The sequence below is a fragment of the Arvicanthis niloticus genome, chromosome 2, assembly GCF_011762505.2.
Source record: "Arvicanthis niloticus isolate mArvNil1 chromosome 2, mArvNil1.pat.X, whole genome shotgun sequence".
In the NCBI taxonomy this organism is placed as follows: Eukaryota; Metazoa; Chordata; class Mammalia; order Rodentia; family Muridae; genus Arvicanthis; species Arvicanthis niloticus.
The window spans coordinates 6,306,804-6,318,813 of NC_047659.1; the positions used below are offsets into that span (position 1 = coordinate 6,306,804).

Below are 12,010 nucleotides of genomic sequence, written 5' to 3' on the forward strand. Positions count from 1 at the left end.
ACTGAGAGGGCCAGCGCCCGCTTTTCATTGCTGGGACTAATCTGATAACAATTTGCTTTCTCTGATTAGGGAGGTAGAGGGAAGAGACCCTGTGTGGGAGAGGAGAAGCCGGGCACCTTCACTTTGAAAGAGTGAGGCGATCTCTGGTGGCCTAGATAGAGCTGTTGTTAGAGACATCCCAGCCCCGGCTCAGCAGATACACTCCCAGGTCCAGGCTTCCATGGGAAAGCAAAAAGCCATGCTGAGTTTTGGTGATGCTGAGTTTCCTCTTAAAATATTAGTGGTGTCACTGCTAGTGCAGACTCTGAAGTTGGTTCCAACCGGACCCCAAGGTCCTTTACCCAGGTGACTGCCCTCTGGGGCTTTTGTTTCCTTCCCAGGGTGCCCATGCTCATGAAACCCAGCTTCTCATTTCCACATTTCCTATGGGAAGTGAGCTTCCTCTTCCTCTCAGGCATCCTATTAGTCCCTTCTGGACCACCCCAGGGTACAGGCCTTCTCCCTCTTCCTAACGCTTGCATCTCAGCCCCACAGTGGTGTCCCTATGCAGTGGCTTCAACAGTATTCATGCCCAAGAATTGCTTATCTGCCCAGCCAGCTCAGACCCTTCCCAGAGCTTTCTGCTCCTCCTCCATAAATGAGGCTGCTCTGTAGCCAGATTCAGACCTCGATCAGGACCTGATGCATCCTTCTGTCCCATCAGGATGAAGATATCTCCTCAGGTACCAGGCAGTGCCACAGCCTGACAAGCTGGGAACTCACAAATGCCAACCCCACCATTTGTCCTCTATGTGACCTTGGGGCTGTTAGCCTTTCTGAGCTCAAAATATGGACCTTCCAGGGCTAAGGTGATGGATATGAAGGGTATAGTACTGAGGGGTTGGTGTGCAGCTCAGTGGTGGGACACCTACCTAGCATGGGACACCCTGAGCTCTGTCCTAGCATGTGTAAAGAAAGAGGAAGGTGGGCTGGAGAGATGACTCAGTGGTTAAGAGCATTGTCGGCTCTTTCAGAGGTCCTGAGTTCAATTCCCAGCAACCACATAGTGGTTCATAACCATCTATAATGAGGTCTGGTGCTCTTTTCTGGTGTGCAGGCATATATACAGGCAGAACACTTTATACATAATAAATAAATAAACCTTTTTTTTTTAAGGAGGAGGCAGGAAGGCCACGAGTTTGGGTACATTTGCAATGAAGACATACAATTGATGGTAGCAGTGTACAGTCACCTAGGCAAGATATGCCAGGATTGTGTTGGTACTGTACCTTTGATGGCAGTGTGTGTGTGTGTGTGTGTGTGTGTGTGTGTGTGTGTGTGTGTGTAAAGATCAGAGACAACTTGGGGGAATCAGTTCTTTCTATCCCTCTGGCACCTAGGGATCAAGCTTGGGCCTTTGGGCTTGGTGGCAAGTGCCTTTACCCACTGCACCACATCAACAGGCCTTCATGATACCCCCCAAAGTCTTAATAAGTATGGCAGGAAAGGAAGGAAGAGAAGGAGGAAGGGAGGGGGAAGGGAGAGAATGGCTTGACACTTGAGAGGCTCTTGATTAAATGGCAGCCACTGCTGTCCCTAAATTCTTCTGACTCGGTTTATAAACTGATTGCGGCTTCGGAGTCCCCACTTTGCCTTGAAGCCTGGCTACTCTGACTTTAAGCAAGTTGTGTGACCTTTGTAAGCCTCAGCTTCCTATCTGTAAAATGGAAACAGTAGGACCACCACATTTACGATTGTTGCAAAGGCACAAGGGACATGATGTGTCAGAAGGGCCGGTTTGGCTCAGCATGGAGTACTTTACCAGCAATACTGCTGTTACCAGGTTCAATGGTCTTCAGACAAGAGCTCAAGGCTCTGGGCTCAGCCTCTTCTGAGAACTCCAACTCTAGAAGAAACCAAACCCAGGAGCATCCTGCCACAAGGGCTGCTGAAGGAGGCATAGGGGCTCAGGAACATGGGATAGACGGCTGCTTTCCTTTTGTTAGAAAAGTTCTTAAAAGATTTACTTAAGCCTCTGAATTCATGCCCACTGGGTGCCTTCTGAGCAGGCAAAAATCTTCAGTGACAGTTTAAAAAGCTTTGGAAGCAACCAGAGTGCTCAGCCCAAAGGGACCCTCAGAACATCTGCAGAAGGTTCTCTCAAATTGCTGGAGACATTCAGAGTGTTTCAGACTCGGGCTTGTTGAAGTTGTAAAAGAAAAACAAAGTGAAGACCATGACCCTAAGCCATCAATGTGGCATGTGTCCTGCCATCATTTAGTTCCCCACATCCAGCCTGAAGAGATATCAGAATGCAATCAACACACCAACCTCAGCAGTCGCACAGTGACCTGCAAGTGTGTGTGTCCCTGTCTGTCACTAGTTGGCCAATCCCTGTCAGTGCGGGTGCCAGGCACAGCTGGGACTGTTGTTGCTTTCTGGACCAACTCTGGGACCTTCTGCATGCTTTATTCCTTAGCTTTGGGCTCCAATGCACAGCCTTGTCTTAGCCCTTTCTGTCCCCAGAAGCTCCTGATGGCCACCCTGTCATCCTTCTGCTCCAGGGCTCCAAGATTATACCTGAATCTGCTTTCACAAAACGTCTTTCTTACTTGGCCTGCCATGATCCCCTCTCATGAGCCCCCAAACACAACACAGATACCCCACTCTTCTCAGAGGGTCAGTCTTAAAAGCCTAGAAGTGGGTCTAGCCCCTAGTAACAACAGGTCCCTTTTCACCCTTGTCCTGAAGAAGTCTGGGCTTACTGTTTGTTCTCCAGGGCCTAATGAGTTGTCTGGTGCAGAGACAAAGACTATCTTGTCCTAGAAGGTGCTGCTGGTGGACAGACAGCCAAAAACAGATATTTGGTAAAACATTCTTACACCTGGCAAAGGGCTGAGCAGGCAAAGTTAGTGAGGACTCAGGAACGCTGCCAGGGAAGAGGAATTCAGTGCAATAAACAAGACTGACAGACAGTGAGGGACTTACAAGTAGACCATGAGCTAGCTCATCACTGTGGTCCCAAGGCCAGGCACACTGAAATCAGAGGAACTGTGTGCTGCTTAGTAAATGAATGGATGACACACAACCAGGAGAGATACGAAGGAATCTCTGGTGTTACTGTCCATGTACCCTCTACCCCACCCCACCACACATATGATCCCCTCTCCTGAAACAGACACCCTCAGCATCTGTGTTCTTAAAAGATCTGCTAGGAGGCAGAGGAAAAATAGAAACACAATTTGACAGATTTCAAACAATGGCACCTTAAGGTGGTAACATGGCCTAATTCACTCTGGTCCACAGAAATGAATCCATAAAGCCATTGCCAGGCCACTAAGTGAATGCCTCAGCCTCTCTATATGTTCTTTGGACATCCCAACTTAGGGACAGACTGTGACATCCCAGCATCTGCAAACTGGTACATTTTCTAGCGCAGTAGTCCAGTTTGAATGACCTACTGTCACGTACAAATGACCAGCCACTGGGCAGCAGTGTGGCCATCCACACCTTGAAATCAAAGAGCTTCTTAGGGTGTGCTTTTTAATCTCTTAGACAAGACACAAAGGGTGCTGGTCAACACAAAGGAACTTAGCTTGCATGCTTCTGAGTTCACTGGCCTCCTGGATATGTATTGTTTGGTTCTTATCAAAGATCAACACTCCCTCTTTTCGGGTCATTACGTATTTTCCGAAACCCTTTTGATAGACCTCCCTGCCCCGCCCCCCCCCCCCCCGCCCGCCCCTTGTGGGTGTTGTTTGTGATGACCTTTGGGCTCACTGACCCGTGTCTGTTTCTTGACCCAGCCCTGATGTGCCTTCAGATTATTGGGCGGACCATTACAGCTGTTTTCCCTATGAAGATCATTCCGGATTCCCTATAATGTGGTATTTAAAGCTGTAATGAAACCTCTGCCTCTGCTATGCGGTACCCGCCCACTATGAGCTTCATTTTTCTACACTGCGTCAATCCTGTGTTTCAAATCTTAACTTCGTTCATGCAGAGTGAAATAGGATCCTGGGAGTTGGTAAGGCAGAGACATGAAGCTCATACCCCACTCAGTGATTGCTCACCAAACCAGTCTCTCTGCTAATTAGTTTACTTAATGAGTTATTGAGCCACCTGTAAGATGGCTGAAAAAATTTTTTTTTCTTAAATTGCATTGTGGACAGGGATTGAGGCAGACAAGCTGCAGACAAAAGCATCTCTAAGGGGAAGAAAATAGATTAAAGGGAGTGTCGGTGAGTTTACATTAGGTTTTCAAGTGGCTGTGGTGAGCTAGGAACAAGCCAGCCTTTTGCTTATTATAGCTTCTAGTTCAAGCTTTCTCAGCCTCGAAGTGACTTTTGGAGACTGAGACTGATTCCTTGCTTCAGATGGGAGGGTCTGGTTTCACATTTTGACAAACTGAATAGCATCCATGATGTCTATCCACTAAGCAGGGACCAGCAGCACCTCCTCCTCAGTTTCACTAACAAACAACAACAACAACAACAAAAAACAAAAACAAAACAACCCAGCTCCAGAAGTGCATGCCCTGGAGTCCATTGATCTCTAAAGCATATGTCGCTGAGTGAAACTGGCCTCAGTTGAGTACCACCAATGTTGACTCCATCTTTTCTGTGATGTGGCATCCCAGTCTTCATTAGAACCTAGACACATGGGGAAGGTAAGTCCCAGTAGGGGTTGTCATCAAGCTTAAGCAGGGTATACTGTCAGCTCTAGGGTGGTAGGGTGACAGATGGATTGAGTGACAGTGTTGTCAATCACAGTGCACAGTGACACAAGCCTAAGCACTTGGTAAACATGTCTCATTGTAAGCTCCCTGTGCTTAGACTCAACAGACCCAATGTTATTTTTAGATTGAAAAAAAAGTATGGGTGTATGCCTGTACCATATGTAAGCAGGTACCAGAGATAAGAAAATCAAGTCAGATCCCCCAGAGTCACCCAATGTGGGTGCTGGGAACCGAACCTTGGTCCTCTATGAATTCCTGGTATGTCCTCTGAACCGCTGAGCCATCTCTCCAGCCTTTAGCATTTACCTAAAGTCAACAGCTGAGAATACAGGGGTCATCTTAAGGAACGTAAGTGTTTGTGGTCAGAAAACCAAGCATTTACTTTTAATGTGCCCTGTGGGGACACCTATGGCTAGCCACAGCTTGCTGATCCTCATGACTCTCCCATGACCAGGTACCAACTCTGAAGGAAGAAACTGAATCTCAGAGGTAAGCTCCACCCCCACTCACAAGGGTGGTGGAAGTCACTGGCTGGGGTTTGTTGGTTCTGGAGCCACTCTGTTGGCCTTTCCCTCCATGAGGGAGCTGAGGTTTCATATCTGCACAGCCAAGCTGGAACGGTCCAAATAGGCCTCATTTACACAGATGGAAGAACTTTAAAAAGGAACCAGGGGACGTTTGCATTTAAAGTTGAACTGTAACCACCAACAGATGCTTGGGAGGTTAGTTTTCTTGATGTTTGTTTGTTTGCAGCAAACAAAGAGAGGTTCATCGCAGTTACTATATTTGCTAAAACTTGCCAGAGGCTGCACATTGTAAGTGCTGTGCTCCCCTTGGTTTTGCCCATCCATCCTGAAGGTCACTAGGGAGGAGGGAGAGTCCAGGAGGCCCATCCCTGGGTTTAACAGGTCCAAATCTCAAAGGCTAGGACAAAAGCTCTGTAGGACTTTTTCCTGCAAGAATAGAAAGTCTCAGATTGGGAAAGGCCCAGTCCTCCCGAGGTGAGACGCATTTATAAGTATCACAGACATGAGTGCATCCCCAACAGCACAGACTGAGACTGCAAACACACCTAACATATTAGGGAGCCCACACTAGTGTCTCATGTAGGATGCATTTAATGATGTTTCTTTTCTTCTTAAGCTCTTAAAATTAGGGTGCTTCGCCTGAATGATTGGTATCTACTTATTTTGTGGGACTGGAGATGGAGTTGGGAATTCACACACACTAGGGACGGCTCTATACCCCCAGTCTAGATACATTTTAAAAATAGAATTGGTCCTTTGATAAGACTGCTAAAGCTTCTGGAAACCCTAGAATGGTCTGAAAACCACTGCAATAGAAAACAGGTTTTGAGGCCTGAGATCACTGTGATGGATCACTACTTCCAGTGTAAACATGAAAACTTGAGTTCTGTCCCCCGAACCCACACAGGGGTAAGAGAGAACTGAGTCCTGAAGGTGTCCTCTGATCACCACATAAATAAGCAAAAGACAGAAGGTGCTGATTACATAGCAATCAACACTTGGGTCCAGAACATTTCCCAATGGTGTTAGGGAGTGACCTCTAACTCGTCCACAGACATCTTGGAGTTCTTCCTAAAGGGACAGCCTTCCCTTCAAGCCCTAGCAGTTTTCTGAGGGTTACATTATCACAGGGTGGCTGGGTTCAGTGAGAACAGCCTTGTTCTGAAGTCTCCTCTTCATTCTTGCAACTCCTTGTGCTAAGAGACAAAGCAGGAAGGTGGCTTTGCAGCTAGGCCAGGGTAGTGAGAAGCCGGTGGACCAGCAGCAATTCTCTCTGGAATGGCCAGAGACCTGAGCTGTGCTATTTGATCTGTGTCTCATTCTCCAAACCCTGAGGGATGAGACTGGGCACCAGCCAGCCAGAAGGAGGCTTTTACTTAAAACAAGAAAGAGGACAGCCATGCTTTTTAAAAGACAAGGTGGCTAGAGATTGTAATCCCAGCTCTTGAGAGGTGGAGATGGGTGAATCTCTGGGGCTCCCTGGCCAGCCAGTTTAGCCTACTTGATGAGTTCCAGGCTGGTAAAATCCTGTCTCAAAAAACCAAGGTGGATGGCTTCTGAGAAACAAACACCTGAAGTTGGCCTCTGGCCTATACACATATGCACGCAAACATGAACACAGGTGTGCACAAATGTAAATACACATAGAGCTGCACACATGAAAGAATATGAAGGAGGAGGGAAAGGGAGGAGGGAAGAGGATTAGATAAGGATGAGGAGGGAAGAGGGAAAGGAGAGAGCAGAAGGAGGATGGGGAGAAGGAGAGGGAGACAAGGGGAAGAGGGGGTGAGGGGAAGAGAAGGGTAAGAAGGGGATGGATGGGGAGGAGGGTGGGGAGGAGGGAAGAACTGAGAGAACAAGGATGGATAAAGCCACAGCAGTGCATCCCGTCCAGGCTGTACCACAAGGATAGCTTTTAATTCCTCTCTAACATTTCATTTCCTCCTATTACACTGTAATTGAATGTAAAGGACCCGAGCGATCACAGCTGTATTCTCTTTGGCAGACAAACCACACACAGTCTTTTCCCACCATGTAATGAAAACATGGGTATCTTTGTGCAACCCGGCTTTGGACGGCCTGCCTTCTTAATGCCCGTCTCTGTCTCTGCGCTTATGCTCACCAGCATTAATATTTATTAGAGACGTTAGGCTATTAGTGGGCATGGTGCGCCTGCCTGGCTTTGTAGAGCATCCAATTTGAACACACTTGCTCCGGATAAACACTTCCCCGTGCTGGTAATGATAACTCGGCGCAGCACTGAGGCTTAGGAACCAGAACTTGAGTTGATGCGAACAGCCCCTAACGTTAGCTCAGCGTCTCCAGAAGGTGGAACATCTTTCCAAAGAGGGCTGGCTTCTCCAGTCTCCTCACCCCTAACATGGACCTACCTCGGGCTCCCTCTCCCCAAAACTGAATGTTCTGGGCTTGTAGTTCACTGGAAAACTCAGAGGAGGTGACCTGTGACATTGCCTGACTTATTTTGTATGTGTCCCTGCTTGTATCTCTGTGTGCCTCCATGCCTGTATGTATAATTCTATGTGCGCCTGTGTGTCTCTCTGTGTGTATCTCATCTCTCCAGCTAAACCCTAAATAGTCAAGTCCCTGTGGGCAGGGGCTGAGTTTTGAACTTGTCTCTATGCCCTCCCCAGACCCCAGCTTAAGATGGCCCTAGGTGTCTAATAAACATTTAAGAAGTTAGTTCTTGACTCTTGTCAAGTCCTAAGAAAGTATTGATCACTTCTGCAGGGAGGCTGAGTGAGATGATGCTGGTATTGGATTCATTTGTGAACACTTCCAACTGCCCGTTATACAGGATGTAACAAACCTGGCTCACCCTTGATTAATTAGTCATGGCTTGTGGCCAAAAGAGCATGAGGTTGCAAGTCAGGAGACCAGATACCAGGTCACAGGAGCACCCCAGGATGAGTGTCTTCCCCTGGTTAGAGGCCTCCCTAAGCCTCCCACAAGGAGATATATCTGATGTCAGCAAGCTTCCTTCTATCCTCAAATGCTTGATTCTATGACTTTATTTTACAAATGTACGCTCTTCTTATTTGTGACATAAACCCCCACAGGAACAAAAAAACAAAGTCAGTAATAAATTATGAAAAAAATCAGGTGCCCTGATCATTTGTATGTTCTGAGGGTGCTGGATTCAGTCAATCTCACCCCTGTACTGCAGCCTGCCTCTCTGGGGCGACAGAAGATTCAAAGCTGTCAGTGGAGCAAACTGTGCAGTCTCTCCCCGTAATTGTATTGACAGGATATCAGCCAAGTTGCCATGGTGGGAAGGGTATGCTCTGACAGGTTTTGTGAGGGAGCCTCGAAGGCTACTGTGGCAGGATTCTATGTTGAGTCTCTGGATTCTAGGGAAATGAGAATCCAGCAGAGTGAAGCTGGGTTCTTTCTCAATTTAATTTTAGGCTTCCCAGAGAGTTGCACAGGAAGGAAAGCTGGCTGGCGGCACATTACTTGACAATAGAGAAGCTCTTGCCAATGAAAACTATTTACATTATTTTTTGTGGTTGCATAAAACACCATCTTGACTCAATTAATTGCCATTAAATCAGCAGTTGGCTTGGGTTTCAGGACGTGACCAGCTGCTTAGTGTTTATAGATAAAACACCTGCTAGCAAATCTGAGGTTTCCCCTTTCCCTCTGGTTGCTATGGCTTCATGAAGTCATGTTTTTGAATAACTGATGCAGATACATTCTGGTAAAATCCACGGGTGGAAAATACTAGGGTTGGGTTTGTTCAGTCAGTGTCTCTGCATTTGAAGTAGAAAATGAAGGAGGGGGGGAAGAGGAAGAAGAGAAGGAAAGGGAGAAGAAGGGGGAGAAGGAGGAAGAAGAAGAGAAGAAACAAACAAACAAACATGGGGCCTATCCATGAGGAGAAGGGATACGTGCAACAGCCTTCCCATATGGTAGAATAAATATTTCCAGGGTACTGGATTCCTCTCGTGGAGATGTACTTCTTCAGGTTCATGAACTAAATACACCTCAGTTCCCAGTATTCCCCAAAGACACCCAGACCCAAGAGCACCCACACAATGAGGAAGCTACTCACCCCAACAGTGGGGCCAGCAAAGCTGGCAACCCCCTTAAAGGAACCTACAAATCAAGCTCAATCAAAATGACAGAACTGTATACATTTTTTTTGTTGTTCTGGAACCCTAACTACTTTTAATATTTCCATTTTCTTTAAATCTTCCCCACCCCGTGTTTCAGAATTCATTTTTTTTTTTTTTTTAGCATAGAGAAAGCTGTGCTGGGCTTTTAGGTGTGGCTTTTAAGTCAGCTCTGCCAGAACCTGACATCAAAGCCTTGCAGACATTTCCCCACACACTGGTTTATAAGGAGTGTCTGCAACAAGGAGCAGCTGGCTTCTTTTTCACATTCTCCCTCTGCCAACTTCTATGCAGGATGAGTTTTGACGAAAGACCTTACAGGAAGGGGTAAACACTGAATGTGGACATCATCATCCTAACAGCTAGAATGAGCTTCAAACACCAAGGACAATTGGAGGGAAAAACTGCCTCTGCTGCCACTTAAGAATGACCCAAGACCTGTCACCAAAGGAGCACCAAAGAGCCCCTGCCATTGGTGGTCACTAGAGACCAAGACAATCTGCAAACAGAACCCAACTGGTGGATCAATCATCACTCATATTTTTAAAAAAAGATCATTCCTAAACTCCAGCTCCCGAAACAAGGATGGACTTCCTCCTGAAGACTGTTAAGTTAGTGCCATCTACAGGCCAAATGCTGTCCTGATGAGAGCCAGGAAGAAAGCAAAGGGGAAGCGATGTGGTATCCACATATTGTATTTACACACATTGTACTTTATACATCTACATATAAATGCTAAACATATAGTGAGCAGTATATAACACATGTGTGTGCTATACATATATACAAGTGCATGCAAATATACATATATATGTGCCACCTGGAGTGAACGTCACACAAGAATTCGCTGTGGAAGCAACTCTATAATGCCTTTCCTCTCATATTTAAGTGGGAAGGAGCTGCACACTAGTAACACATGATTAAAGCAATGTTGGACTTGATGAACCAGGGCAGGGGGATACGGAGGGGAAACTGCTCTCTCAGAAGGGAGGGGGAGAGGGAGGACGGGGCTAGGGGAGGGGAGGGCAGCATTTGGGAGATAGATAGATAGATAGATAGGAGCAATGTTGGAACATTATCAGTACAGCCATTGATAGGCGGTACTTGATTTTCTCCTTGGCCTAAAGCCGTGAATTCCAACTGTCTGTCGCAGGTGCCTGCTGAGATCGGGAATCCAAGAAGTAAGCAAGACCTGTTCCACTGTAGAGAAATCTCAGAGATGCCAGTGCTAGGGATGCTGCTGCACGGGTTCACTGCATCTAGCTTCAGCCCTCCTGGGAGCTTTAATTAGCCCAGAAAGGTCTAATTATATAGGTCTGCCTATAGTCAGAGAAACCATCAGCGCGTCCATCCTCTCCGGAACCTGGGAAACTGAGCTCATTTTTAGAAGCACACTGCACTCTAGCGGCGCAACATAAATTTGCTCCACTAAACTTCAACTTTACTTTTTCTGTCTCCGCGCGAGTGAAAAGGCAGAGCCGCGGACAACTGTAGTTTCCTGCCAGGCAGGAAAACAGACAAAAATGAGGGGGACCGGCACTACAAGGGAAAGTGATCTGTTTATAAACGCAGTTCCCACGCGAGTGCCAGCCACGCCTCCTAGAGGACACACTAAGGATGGTGATGTGATGCTTCGGCGAGAGTCCCAGAGCACCTGCTGCATAGAAGACCAGAGGTGCTGGGGAAAGTGGGTCTTGGGTGGCAAGGGCATGATGGGTGCCTGAGACCTGTCTATCATCCTGTGGGTAGGTCGAGCCCCGTAGAGACTGCCCTATCCATAGTCTTTCCCAGTCGTAGGAAAAGACTCCGCTAAGGTGTGCCACTTGAGGACACTGAGGTTCCTGAGGTTCAGGGACTGGCTACGACTGCAGAGGGTCCAGGCCCGTTCCACCCAGAGCAAGTTTCCAACACTGCGCCCAAACCTTGGGCCCTGAGGCCAGAGAGTTCAGCAGCTGGAACCCATCGGCGGCGGCGGTGCCCGCGGAAGGGACCGTCGAGCCCGAGCGCTCACCTTGACGATGAGCGGGTTCTGAAACATGGAGTCACGCACGACCCCCAGCCTTTCGTTCTCCATGCCCGGGCGGATGTCGACCACCGTCAGCGGCCGTCGGGGAGGCGGGCAGATCTGACTGACAGTTCGGTGCACGGGCTGCTTCTTCTTCTTCCATCCTGTGAGGTCTTTCCGGGGTTTCCCTGGATCAGGCATCTCGGGGGGCCTCCGGGATTAGACCCTGGCTGCAAAGCCCACAGAGTTCTGCGCTGTCTGAGGACCCCAACCCCAAGCGCGCGCGCTCCGGGCTGCACCACGGGGACCCTGGGATGCACCCCACAGCAAGGCAGGCTCCGAAGCAGAGCGCGCCCACCTGCGGAGCCTCCGTCGAACGTTTAAAGCCCGCCAGTTCTTCGGAGTGATTTGGGCACCTCGGTGCAGACTGAGAGATGGAATAATGTCTAGACTACCCCTTTCGGAGAAATGGAACGGCCCGTCTCCTTGACGACAGGACGCCAACAGCTCAGGAGCTTCCGGTTTTCTTTCCAGAAATTCTTAGCAACCACAGAGACCTTTTAGACGTGTCTCAAGTCCACATAGAAAATCCCAAGAATCGAATCTAGGTTGTGTTAAAAGAGAAGAG

At 48.0% G+C, this 12,010-nt stretch overlaps 1 protein-coding gene across 1 annotated transcript in view; it reads right to left on the bottom strand.

The window, feature by feature from the left end:
- Cfap77 (cilia and flagella associated protein 77) overlaps positions 1-11,729 on the bottom strand; it is a 116,998-nt gene extending 105,269 nt beyond the window's left edge. The window contains exon 1 of the mRNA XM_034496450.2: positions 11,389-11,729. Within this exon, the coding sequence (XP_034352341.1) occupies positions 11,389-11,583 (195 nt within the window). The 5' untranslated portion in view covers positions 11,584-11,729. The remainder of the gene's footprint in view (positions 1-11,388) is intronic.
- Between the last annotated feature and the right edge of the window lie 281 nt (positions 11,730-12,010).